The sequence below is a fragment of the Podarcis tiliguerta genome, assembly GCF_965153285.1.
Source record: "Podarcis tiliguerta genome assembly, chromosome: 3".
In the NCBI taxonomy this organism is placed as follows: domain Eukaryota; kingdom Metazoa; phylum Chordata; class Lepidosauria; order Squamata; family Lacertidae; genus Podarcis; species Podarcis tiliguerta.
In genome coordinates, this window is record NC_139536.1 from 26,739,826 (window position 1) to 26,753,616 (window position 13,791).

A 13,791-nucleotide genomic window follows, 5' to 3' on the forward strand; every position below is an offset into this window, starting at 1 on the left:
TAAAGTGAGAAGGGACCAAGAGAAAATACTCTTACATTGCCCTAGAAGCATAACAAAGGGTTTAATAGGCCATAAAGGAGGTAGCTGATCTAGAGACCATTGTATGTTCTGATACTTGCATAAAACTCTAAAGTAAAGGTAAAGGAACTCCTGACCATTAGGTCCAGTCGCGGACAACTCTGCGGTTACGTCACTCATCTCGCTTTACTGGCTGAGGGAGCCGGCGTACAGCTTCCAGGTCATGTGGCCAGCATGACTAAGCCGCTTCTGGCAAACCAGAGCAGCGTATGGAAATGCCTTTTACCTTCCCGCCGGAGCGGTACCTATTTATCTACTTGCACTTTGACATGCTTTCAAACTGCTAGGTTGGCAGGAGCAGGGACCGAGAAACGGGAGCTCACCCCGTTGCAGGGATTCGAACCGCCAACCTTCTGATCAGCAAGCCCTAGGCTTGGTTTAGACCACAGCGCCACCCACATAAAACTCTACTTGGCTTCCATTCAAGGAACAGCTCTATACACATGAAGGAATCTGCCAAACAGTTTCCATACTTCTAAGGCCCGAGAACCACATTTCCCAGCAGTCTGTTTGGATGTGAGTGTATTTTCCCCTTTCATCTGACAACAGTAGTCTTAAGTCCCCCTCACACCTCACTAGCTTGTTAGCTAAGTAATGTTAATTAAGGGTTAGTGAAACAACTGCATCTCCATTTTTCCTTCACTTAATGATAGGCCCAGGGGGTTGTATTGATATCAGTACTCCAGTGCTCAAGGAGGCCTGAATTTGCTTTGGTCTGCACATGCTGATAGATACCTTCCCTCCCCAATCTAAGACAAATGTCAACTGTCTCTTTGCATGTACTCCAACAACACTAATGCAAGTTATTCCATGGAGGATACATCCTATCAATGGATACCAGCCATGATAGCTATGCTCCACCTCCTCCCTCAGAGGCAGTGATGCTTTTGAATACAAGTTGCTTGATACCGCAGGAGGGGAGAGTGGCCTTGGGAGAACAGGATGCAGAGTAGATGGGCCACTGGCCCAATCCAGAAGGTTCTTCTTATGTTCTTAATTTGAGACCACTGATTTCCAGTAGGTCTACTCTGAGTATCACTTGGAAATCACTCTATAGGTTCAGTTGAGGTTCAGTTGATCCAAAGGTGGGTTGCAAATTGTATAAAGGTACCTCATAAAACTAGATATATATGTGACGCATTAGCCAGAAACAGAATGGTGAAACTCAAACTGACTTTTGTCGGATGTCCTTGGCAGATACAGAGTGGTGTCAAAGCCGCTGTAGATGCGTTGCCCTCCCTCCATTAGCACATATTCCTTCAGCGGCCCATTCAGTGAGAAGGTGTGACTCCAGTCAAGGTAGAGAGTGGATAAATTGCTGACAACTGTAAATGGAGATTCGTACTGAGGTACTGGCAGAGGAAAACAGACAGAAAAAGAGAGTTTTTTATAAATGCCTCTTTAGTTTTTAGAGATTAAACACATCTGTATAAGCTCTAAAGCCATTTTCACACTCTGCTATGGAGCAGGAAGACACGATATGAGCACGTGGGCGGCTGCAGTTGGAGGATACTAATGCGTAGTAATGTTCATGACTTTTCACATACATTTATTCAGTAATAATCATTAGAGGACCACTTGTTAGTGTCAGGAATAATCATTTCTAATGCAATTCAACAAGCTCACCTGAAGTCACAAGCTGCTCTGTTGTCTTTGGATCCACCTTCCCAGGAGCTCCCAATAAGGAGGCTGATAGGAAGATGACTGACAGCTCCACTTAGAGCTTCCTGGTTTGAACCTGCCAAAGAGCAGGTCCTGAACTTCCTTGAATCTGCTTTTCAACACTCATTTCCTTTACTTTGCTCAACCCTGACTCTCACATCCTTGCCTGTTTGACCTTGGCTTTCTCCCAGATCCAGTGATGTCACCTATTGTAGAGATAAAAGGATGACTATTCCCATGTACCCAGGACCCTGTGAGGCTACAGTCAAACCTTGGTTGTCGAACGTAGTCTGTTCCAGAAGACCGTTCGACTTCCGAAACGTTTGACAACTGAGGCACGGCTTCTTGCGTTCAAGCAGAAGCCACGTTGGACGTTCGGGTTCTGAAAAATGTTCAAAAACTGGAGTATTTACTTCCGGGTTTTCGGCCTTCAGGAGCCAAAATGTTCGAAAACAGAGCCGTTCGAGAATTGAGGTTTGACTGTATCAGGAACACTGGGGGAGGGGGGAGATGGCTGCTCCCATAGGTATATGGGGACACACATATTTTCTGTACAGTTATAAAGGAAGGATGTTGCTGAAGAGTACTGCACTTGTCAGTGCCAAATGCATTTCAGCCAGAATGGGCCTTCCCCCATATCTATACATACAATAAAATTGTAAGGATGTCATCAAACTGCATTTTGTGTGGCTGCTGACAGGTAGCACTGCAAAATACAGCGTGAAGACAAGCTGGGTTCTCAGAGCTGATGGACCACCTTAGCAGTGTTGGAGGCTGACGAGGATGGAGATGGAGAAGGGTGGCCAGGCCAGTAGGTGACCCAGGTGGGAAGTGAACATGACCTGGCAAACAAGTATACAAGCAGGGGGTTTTTAACAGAATTTTTTTGTGAGCTATGCAGCAATGGCTGGTAAGGTGACATGGGTGGGGCTTCCCAAAACTGTGAGTCACTGCTGCTTACCAAAAGGGAAAGGACAAGTGTGGGGAGCTCAGTGTGGCGGCAGGAGCACTGGATTGTGGGGGAAGGAGGTGGCTTTGGCATGGTGTAGGAGGAGAGGAGAGGTGACTTTGGCAAGGAGAAAGAAGGTGAAGGGGGTGGCTTGCCTAGGCAAGAAAGCAAGAGAGCAACCCAGGCAAGTTGTAGAGGTTTGCCAAAGTCTAAGTAAGAGAAGAAGGGAGGGAAGGAGGGAGGGGTGGTTTTCGCAAGCTCTGCAGGGAGAGGATTAAACTTGGGGAGTAAGAGTAGGGTTGGCTTTGGTGAGGGGGTTGGTGAGCAAAAGGAGAAGAGGCATAGCACCTAGTACAGACACAATAACATAATAAACTTCCATAAAACTTAAACTTAAGTTCTAGGTATAAAGCAAGATTGATCATGAACTATCTCACACATAAAATATTTCAGAGAGAACACATACTCTTAAATAGCGTTTGCAAAAAATGCACTGCTGTTTGGACAATCCAAATCTTTGGGTGGTCTGTGAAACACTCTCCCCACTGAGATGCATCTAGTCACATCACTGTTTAGGAAACAGGTGAAGACATACCTGCCTCAGCAGGCTTTTGGATGAAGGGAATGGTGCCTGAAGTAATTTATGAGTGGTTTGATGCTGCTGCTTTTTTAATTAGTTGTACAGAAATAATTGCTTTTCCATTTTTGTGCTGTGCAATAATTATGTTACCTATTATGTGGTAAACTGCCATGTGGCCTCTTGGTAAAGGGCAGTATATAAATGTCTTAATAAACAAACAACAAACAAACAAACAAAATAATGTTATGCAGAATGTGTGGAAAGGATCAGAACCGTCCACTTGGACAGTACTAACTCATCACAACTTGAAAATTTGCAAATTGCAATTGCTGGAATTGTGAGCATTCCCATAAATGTGCCAGGAACATTGAATACTTCTAGAGCTGTTAATTATCATTAATATTATTAAATACACAAGGAAGCCATTTTTCATATTGAATTAATATTTAAAGTAATTTAATCTAAAACTGTCAATGGAGTTAATCCCCCCCCCCCAAACTATATTCATTCAAGAATAAATTATGCCTTTTGGAATCCATTCATTTTTATTCTTTTGATTTTTCCTCTCAAAGCATTACTTTCAAAAATAGTTAGAGAGTATTGCAAATAGCCATCTATTTCACTGCTCCAGATAATCAATCAATAGCATCATACATAAGTATATAATCAAACACTCTTCTTGAAATACTGTGTTAGATGAAAGTAACTTTATGGACACAAGGAGGGCATGTTCATTTGTCATGATTCTGGCTTTGCGCTAAAGGAAGGTAGAAAGGCTACAAGCCAGTGACTCCTTCTTTTAAATTATGTGTTTCAGAACCTACCGAGGAAAGCGAAACAAAGAACCCAGGGTGCCCATACAAGAGACCTGAGGAGCTGATGGAGTTAACAAGCTGAATAAATTAATACAGCAATTAACTAACTAGACTATATAATCAGTGTGACCTGTAATGATGGCTCCTAGGAGGCCAACCTTTCATTGCAAACCCATTGTTGTAAAGCTGCAGAGAAGTCTGCTTTTCAGATCACTAATTTTCAGTAACTTTAACACTGAGTTAATAGGAATGTGTTGAAATAAATGTCCAGCCAAAAAAGAAAAGAAAAGAAAAAGGCAGTCTTCACCAAATAAAGGTCTTCAAAGGCAAGCCAACCAATATAGCTATAATAGCATTATTTGGGCTGCCATTATTTTGCTTACCAATGCTTGATTAATGTAAGCCTCTAGTGTGAAGTTGGTGGAGGGACACTGCTTTGGTAAATGGCTCCTCCCAGCTCTTATCACTTGCTCTTTGAAATGAAATAGATGGATTGCTCCTCACTGTCCCCTTCCCCCATGTACCACACTCTTTTGCTGTCTCCACCATTGTAAAGATGCTAAGACAGGAGAATGCTTACACACCATGGCATGAACCCCAAATGGTTTGCCGCAACCATAGAGATGATTAAAAACAACAAGAAACAAGACACAGCAAAACTAAATATACCAGTGCCTGCCACAGTGATCAATGGCCAAGGATAATGTGAGTTGTGGTTCACTAACATCAGAAGGGTCACACGTTCCCATTCATGCTCTACACATATAAAGTGGCAGAACACGTTTCTTATATTCTCCTGTATTAACTCACCTTCTTTTTTGGTAGTGAAGCTGATCCATTCTGAAGCAGTGCTTCCTACTGAATTGTAAGACACCACCCTCAGGTTGTAGGTTGTATAAGGCTGCAGATCACTCACATTGGAACGCTGGCCATCCCCCACGTATTTCACTTCAATAGGGCCAACTTTACAAGCTGCTTCTCTTGGCTGCAAATAGGAAGGGCAGGATGTGTGCATGTGGAGTTCATACCTGGAGGAAAAGACGGAAGCACTGATGAGCCACAATTAGCAGGTAAACACAAGCTTACCTTTCCTGCTTATGTGTCTTGATGCTGGTCAGACACAAGGACCTGCTCTCAACTTAATTGCTGCAGAATTCTGCACATCACATTCAATATTCTAATTGTATGCCCATTGATGATGATGATGTAGTGAATTTTCTAGTCATTTTATCTTGCCCAGCACAACCTAGAGCATCTTACAACCAACCAAACAAAGATTATTGACAACTGAACTGTATGCCAGTATTGAAAATATTGAAGTGATAACTTTTTTCAGTAACTAGACCTGCATGTCTAGGGATTAACACAAATCTCTCCAGATCCTTAGTGCCAGCATCATATTTACAAATGCTTGGACCTTAATACATTATAAGTCTGGAAAAAATGTTACAAATTCCGGCACGCCAACAACAAATTTCTCCATGTCACAAAATAGTGTGTTGGGTTTTGAGTTTTCCAAACTAGATGGTAGGGGGGAGGCTAGATGGTAAACAGTGCAGTGGGGTAGGGGTAGGGGTAGGGCACGGGCAAGAAGAAGAAAAGGCCAATGTTGATTTGTAGACAGCTAGTATCTATATCTATATGCCTGGGATTTTTCCAAGACTGTCAATTCCAAAGGAACAGATAATTAATCTGCCTAGTTTTCTTAGGCACTGATATTCATCCCTGATTTGTCTAAGGAAAATTAAGTTTGGTGGCATCAACAAGACACTGAATTCTTTTGGTATTTGCTAGTTCAGATGATGTAAACACTGTGATGGTAAGGATTTACTAAGCTATAGGCCTCTAATTTGGCTATATGTAAATGGTAGCAGGTCATTGCCTGTATACCCCTTGTTGTTGTTCTTAAAATTATATATTGCCCTTCATCCATAGATCTCAGGGCAGTTCACAACACAGAAATACAAGATAAAAAACACAAAGTACATAATAAAAACAAGAATAAGCCAAACCAATAACCCCTTCCCCATGTTGGTGAAAGGGTGTAGCATATAGTCTCCAGCCAAGTCCAGCAACCATGGCTGCATATAAACAACCTGATAACATTTGAAATCTCACCAACCGTTTGGATGGAGCAACCAGATTCAGTCTGTTCTTCTCCCCACCAAACACTGATTGCTAGGATTCCAGTTTGTTTTGAAGGCAATGCGTACACTGGGTGACATTCAACTACCGTATTATTCGCCCTATAGGACGCACTTTTTCCCCTCCAAAAATGAAGGGGAAATCTGTGTGCGTCCTATGGGGCGAATGCAGGCTTTCGCTGAAGCTTCCAGGCTTCAGGAAGCTATCAGCAAGCCTGGGGAGCACTGCGGGAGTTCCCGCAGGGCTCCCTAGGCTGCGGATAGCAGCCTGCCGCCCGGCGCGCAAAGCGCCCTGAAGCAGAGCGCTCCTCACGCTGGGCAGACATCTGCAGCGTGGGGAGCCCTGCGGGAGTTCCCGCAGGGCTCCCTAGGCTGCGGATAGCAGCCTGCTTTACGGAGCGCAGGGCGCGCTGAAGCAGAGCGCCCCGCGCTTCGGGCAGACATCGGCCAGCCTCACAAGCTTGGTGGACAGCGGGGAGGCGCAGCGCTGCCATCCCGCTGTTCCCCGATCTGGTTTTGTGGGGGAAATAAAGGGGGGGAAATGCCTTTATTTCCCCCCAAAAAAACTAGGTGCGTCCTATGGGACGGAGCGTCCTATGGGACGAAAAATACGGTAAGTGTTACTCAGAGTACACCCTCCAAAATGGACCAAACTTAGCCATGTTCATTAATCCAAATGGTGTTCCTTAGGCAGTCTTTGAAATCCCCTGAGTCCTTTCCTTCATGCCACTTACAAAAAATAAAAACCCTTTAGCCCCTTTCTTATTATTGGTGCCAGGTGTGAATGCTGTTAAAGTTGGCACTAACGTCTATGCTGGCTGGGCTGACTCTTCAATGGATTTTCAGATGTCTGTCTTCCATTTTCTAGTCAACTTTAGTATATCCCAGCAATTACCTTCTTACAATGCCATTGGGTTCCCGAGGTGCATCCCACTGCAAAGAAGCATTCCTTGAGGTCATGCTGTGAATGAAGGGAGGAGGCTGCTGTGAGGGTGGAGCTGGCTGTGTGGTGACATGTGCCACAGGTCCTTTGCTGCAGCAGCTGAAACAGGTACAGGCTTCAACCCCAACAGAATAAGTGGTAAAAGGCCTCAGGCCGTGGATGGTTTGTTGAGTGGCTGTTCCTTCTGACAACTGATAAGAAAAAGGCAGTGCCGGATTTACGTATAAGCTAAACAAGCTATAGTTTAGGGCCCCACTTTCTTGAGGCCCCCCAAAAAAATTTAAAGGAAAAAAAACTGGGTGTACATTTCCAAAATACAAGATGAAAAACAAATAAAATAAAACAGCAACAGTGGTTTGTATTGTGTAGGTCCATAAATTACCATATAGCATATATTCAACACAAAAAAACAGCGACAATTTGTTGTTGACAAAGGACAGCTGGACATATAAAGGGCCCCATTACCTTCAGTAGCTTAGGGCCTCATCAAACCTAAATCTGGCCCTGGAAAAAGGACAGAACATTGCACAGCAAACCACACTGGAAATGTGGTCCTTTTCCTATTTGCAGAGTAAAGGAATGAAATCAAACATAGTGCTTCTGCTCCCCCCCCCCCACACACATCAGTGGCGATTCCTAAAAATCAAACAGCAAATATTCTTATCAGCTCAAAAGAAGACTTTGTCTGATGAAAACTCACCACCATATCCTTTCCCTTTGTATTGTTTGAGAACAGCCTGTAGAGACTGACTATTCCATTTGGCTTAAGAGGAGGACTGATTTTCACCACAGCTGAAGTAGATGCCACTGTATCAAACAGAGGTGCATGAAGTCCTTGAGGAGGGGCTGGGCCTGTCTTACATTGGGTCCAGCTGCTAGCAGTCCGGCCTGCAGAATTGACCGACCAAACCTTAAAAATACAAATGACATTTGAGCTGTGAGATTTCAAGCAGCCTTAAGTAGTCTGTGGGGAAGAGTACGAGGCTTATTTTCATTTGCACCACATAATGGTATATTTATTCATTTTACTATTTTTAAAAGTATGTGTGCCGCCTTTCTACAAATAGCATTTGTGGTGGCTATCAAGGAACAAGACCTCATAAAAGTACAGTGGTACCTCTGGTTATGTACTTAATTCGTTCCGAAGGTCTGTTCTTAACCTGAAACTGTTCTTAACCTGAAGCACCACTTTAGATCATGGGGCCTCCCGCCGTTGCTGTGCAATTTCTGTTCTCATCCTGAAGCAAAGTTCTTAACCCGAGGTAATCTTTCTGGGTTAGCGGAGTCTGTAACCTGAAGTGTATGTAACCTGAAGGTACCACTGTACAATGTAACAGAAGGTAAAAATGACAAAATTTATAAAAGCTGTTTAAACTAAACAAGTTGAATAAAAGTGCTGAATTCAAACAATGGACCACCACCACACCCACACACCAAATCAAATCAACTAGTAAACCAAATTAAACAAACAAACAAAAAGTCCATCAATAAAGGACTTAAAAGATAACAACAAAAGTTCTAGACCATTTTTACTCAAAGATAAAGCAGGCTTGGTCAACTGAACCTTGCCACACCCACTCCAATACAAAATCCCTTGAAGCTAACAAATGTAATACATCAGCAAAGGTCAAAGCTCCCCCACTGGCAAGCCAGCATTGCTAGCCACAGGCCAACAGTGGACGCAGATGTTGTTGCACAGCACATATGGGCAATTGCAAGGTCTTGTGGCGGCAGGACAGATTCAAGAGAAAGGGAGACATCTCACAGACCTTTCTAGGCATTTTGGACATCTTAAAAAGCTACATACAAGTCTGGCACACTAATTAGCAGGAAAATTGCTAGGAACTTAAAAGACAAAGGGGCATATATTTGCATATGCTTGTTAATGAGTTTGTGTGTGTATTAAACAAACGCATATTTAGAATTTAAACTTCACATAGCCAGCCAGCAAACTTCCTATCCAAATCACCCCAAAATAAATTATTCAGTTAATCTTTGCCACATCCTAGATCACTCAAAGTCAGCTTCTCTTGAATTTATTTACCCTCAATTAATTTCGCAAGAAATCCTGCTCCAAATCAAATTCAACTCTCTCTCATAACCCCCATTAATTACCCCAAATAATCTCTAAATAAAGTCTTTAAATTAGTGTGTTTCTACCCAATAAACTAGAGCAACCTCCCAATTTAATATTCCCAAGCTCATAACCAACCCCAAAACATTTGGCATACTTAGGTAAATATCTGCATGCCATAGGTTCACCCTAGTAACACCTCTGGTAATTACAAGTGGCAGACAGTATTGCAAGATGAAATTGTTCCCTTGCTTCACTGAACATCCTACTGCAACCTAACTTTCTACACTGTTGCAGCACACACGAGCGACTAGGCTGCTAGGTGATTTTATTTTTCAAATAAACAGACTTCATATCTGAACAGCTGAAGACGTGCCCAGGTACATACATACACATATGAAGGAATAGGTTGAATTATACTTAAGAATTCAGTTATTTTAAAGAACCATTCTTTCTCATTAAGGTTTCCGTTAAATACTATTACAGCGCTCTCAATATTTCTGTCTTTCCGGCACAGTTGAGTGTCCATTCAACTTTCAACAGATAAGTTTTATGCTAGGTTGGGTAGCATGGAAAGGCTAAACATTGCAGTGGTACAGACCCTCCTAGCAGCCCAGACTATTGCATGAACCATATCCCTCCACTTCTCCATTTGTGTTTTTCTTCATCAGCAGGAAACATTAGTAGAGGATGTAGGATAACTATGGAACTGACCTCTGTGTGAAATGTTGGCAATCATCAATGCTGCCTTGAGGTATGACAGTGCTATGTAGACCAGGTGGTATATTCTGGTCAGTCAACCAAATCAGTATATTTCTGATGTTCCCTTTACTCTTATTTAGTAAATGAGACAAGACTTTAGTTACTGAAGTTTTTTTCTTCTTCTAATGGCATTAATTCAATTGATCATACATCAAATTTCATTTATTGCTTAATATGGAAATGCCCTCTCAAAAAGAACACAAGTCAGCATCTTCTCTATTATTCATACTGCTTTTGCCAAAATGCTCACTTTGTTATATTCATTTTGTTCTATCAATCAACACGCATGGTTTTCAATTCGACGATTCCAAGAGCCGGTCGCTAGAATTGCATCTAATTAAAAACAGCTCTTCTCTGTGAAAGGATTTTGTTTTTGTCAACTTCCCAAAACCAGAGTAATCTGCACACTATATGAAACTCAGCACTTATTAAGCACAGCCTCCAACAAATCTGCATGAAAATTAAATTTCACTTTCATCAAGGAGAGAATAAACATATGGAAGGATGTATAATCTTATTTATCAAATATCATTTGTATAATTAAACACGAATAGCATAAAAGGTTGACTTAGGTCATCATTTGCATGAGTAAGTAATTTGTAGAATGTCAGGTACAATAGATGGAGTAGATGGATGTGTTAGTGTATAGGGTTAAATTAGGCTCAATAATAGTGAAACACACAGTGATCAATCAGAATGATAGATCTAAATGGCAATACAAGAGGACTGTCTGTGTGATTTTTAGTATTAAGAATTCCTTAGTAAGCTTTCACGTTGAGAAGTTCTATCTACACTAAAACATGCTCTTATGCAATCTCGTCTGTCCACTTTTTGGGGGAGTAGCTTTGCATTTCGTTTAAAGAAGAAAACCAGTAAGGCCTTCTAGTCTTGTGAATGAACGGTAGAGAAATTTTGGCAATTTGAAAAGGAAAAGTTTGGGAGAGCAGGAATGTGATGTGGAAAATATAGATTCAACTGCAGCTGGAGAATCTCATCTACAACAGTATCTGTTGCTGATGCAACCAAGAAAACAGCAGTTTGGGCCCTAGCTGTGCAATTCCACTACACTGATCTCTAAAAGCGAACTCCTGGTGTATGTTCTCAGGAGGCCATGTTGAAATTATTTGTATAATCTCAATCAGTTAATTAGATAAGCTGGATAGTACCCAAATGCTAAGGATGCCTTGATGTAGCTGCTTTCCTCCACTGGCGGTTGCACTAAGCAGGAGGTGCAAGCTAAGCAACATAGGAAGTTGCCTTATACCACGTCACACATTTGGGCTACTCAGCTCTGTATTGTCTACACTGACCAGAAGTTACACTCCAGGATTTCAGACTAAAGGCAGTCCAGTCATGCCTGGAGATACCAAGGATAGAACCTGGGATCTTCTGCATGCAAGGCAGGTACTCTGCCATTCTTCCCAAACACAGTGGAGCTTTCATATACTCAGCTTTTCCCACATGGAAATTGAAATTCCTTATTTCCACACACTTTCTCCACAGGTTCACAACTCCCCACTCGTTTTGAACACATTATTGGAAGGCCTTCTCCGCTGCTGTATGTCAACATAGTAAAGGAAAAACCTAAAGTATATTTATTTAAATGGGCCTGGTTTTCACTTACTAGCTCAAACACATCCAGATATTCAACTTCTGGGGGCTTGGAAAATAGAAAGATTGTCCAGTTTAGTCAACACTGTGTATGCAATTGCACGAAGACATGCCCCAGAGCTCCCCAAATGGCAAAATAAGGGCAGCAGTGTATCAGTGAAACAGTACAGTGGAACGTGATCCACGTTTGCAACCCACAGCATTCGCAACCCACAGTGCCATGTCTGCGCATACACGGGTCGCAATTCGGCACTTCTGCACATGCGCAAAATGTGATTTAGCACTTCTGCGCATGTGCAAGCACCGAAACCCAGAAGTAACCTGTTCTGGTATTTCTGGGTTTGGTGCGGTGCGTAACCCGAAAATGCACAACCTGAAGCGTCTGTAACCCGAGGTATGTCTGTACAAAAAATGAAGAATGTCACTACAAAAATGAGAGAGTTGGAGAGTATGCTCTTTTGGCATTGCACCTGCATTCCCTGCATTAATTCTCCTTTGCAAACTGATGCATAAATTTGGCAAACTGAACTTAAGGTTGGAAGAATAAGACACCCAAATTTGTGCATCTATCCCTAGGGGAAGCTAGCAGATGAGGAGAGGGTTTGGACCCTGTTTTGTGTGTGTTGAGGGGAGGTCAATTATAGCTTTTCAATTCTGTTATTGTAGCTTCTAGCAAATTTGCACAGTCACATAAGGAGAAATGCCACTATCATAGAATCATAGAATCATAGAATCATAGAATCATAGAGTACAAAGCAGATGGATAAAGCAGATCTAATGAGACATGATCCCCTGTGCAGCGAAGAATGGCTAAAACAGAAGATGGAACAAAAACAAGGAGAAGCGTAAAGTTCATCAAGCACAGTCAACTTATTCTAAAGGAATATATGCTGTTTATGAAGAGAATTAAAACTTGAACTGCATGTGCAGTATGGGGGTGGAGCTGCAATCACTGAGCTGAGAGACATTTGCAGAGAAAATGGCACAAGCTGGATTTAAACTAAATTAAGGACTATATGAGCTAAGTTGAATGCTATTTATTTTAGACAATGAAGGCCAGTGCTGTCATTAAGCTACCATACCAGTTAATAACCATACAAGTTAATAACAGCCATCCCTGGAAGTTTTAATACTGCATTCATGATGAATACCTATAATTCTCATATGAGAATCTTGAAATATCCTTCGAGTAATAGATTCAGGTCTAAGTCTTCTGGTCTATGGCAGGGGAAATGGGAACAGAAAGTACTTGCGCCTTGAATTCTTCAACTATATATTGCCTCCTTTATAATTTAATCTTACATCATGCTGCGCAGACCCCCAAATCCAAAGCGCTGCCAAAATTTCTATCATCATTAGAAGGTGCACAGGCTTAAGAAAGCCATAAGAGGGCTCCAGATTCATCTACACAAGCAGTAATTCAGATGTCTTCATCTTCATTTTCTTGGCCACGTGCCCAGACAGCACTTTGAAAAAAAGGGAAAGCTTAGTTGAATCCATCTACTTAGTGAACGAAAGAATTCTAGGCACAGCGAATGGAATCTTGTTTGGCAGCTGAAAAATGTGCCTTCACAGAGCCCTGCTCCTTCAGGTTGGTAATGGAACAGTCAGATGACCAAATCTAGAAGGGCAGCCAAGGTGGTATATCAAGTGGTTGTGCTACAGACCTCTGCGATAAGAGATGGCAGAAGAATGGTCCCCAAACAGCCATTCCTCTGGTGACTGTCTACACAGCAATCTCTCCAAGTGACCCATTGGCTTTCCCGCGAAGACGGAGGGAAATGTTTTGTTATTGCAATAGAACTAATGTAAAACGGACCAACCTTTAAACATTTCAGTTTAAATGTATGTGATTTCCCAGTTGCCTAATGGCTAAGACTTTGGAGTGAGCCCCTCAAGAAGATGCTGCAGAACGCCTTCCTTTTAACTTCATTCACGTTTCTATGTAGTATACATAAAAACAAACCACAGAAAATGGGACAATAAAAAAACCCCATCATAAAATAGAACACTACCTTAAATTGCCTGCCAGAATAAGGAAATCTTAGTCGTGTACCTGAAGTTCAGCAAGGAGGGTGGGTGCTGTCTAATCTCAGTTGGGAGGGAGTTGCACAGGCTTGGGCCCACTAGCCTGAAAGCATTGCTCCTAGTAACTATGGGGGACCATCAACAG

The 13,791-nt window shown here is 42.2% G+C and overlaps 1 protein-coding gene across 5 annotated transcripts in view; it reads right to left on the reverse strand.

Moving 5' to 3' along the window:
• The window catches only part of USH2A (usherin), a 418,893-nt gene that overhangs the window by 9,398 nt on the left and 395,704 nt on the right, over window positions 1-13,791 (reverse strand). For all 5 annotated transcript variants that reach the window (XM_083433263.1, XM_083433262.1, XM_083433261.1 and 2 more), the window contains exons 65-68: window positions 7,872-8,081; window positions 7,124-7,362; window positions 4,895-5,112; window positions 1,254-1,430 (exon numbers count right to left, since the gene is read on the reverse strand). In XM_083433263.1, the coding sequence (XP_083289389.1) occupies window positions 1,254-1,430; window positions 4,895-5,112; window positions 7,124-7,362; window positions 7,872-8,081 (844 nt within the window). The remainder of the gene's footprint in view (window positions 1-1,253; window positions 1,431-4,894; window positions 5,113-7,123; window positions 7,363-7,871; window positions 8,082-13,791) is intronic.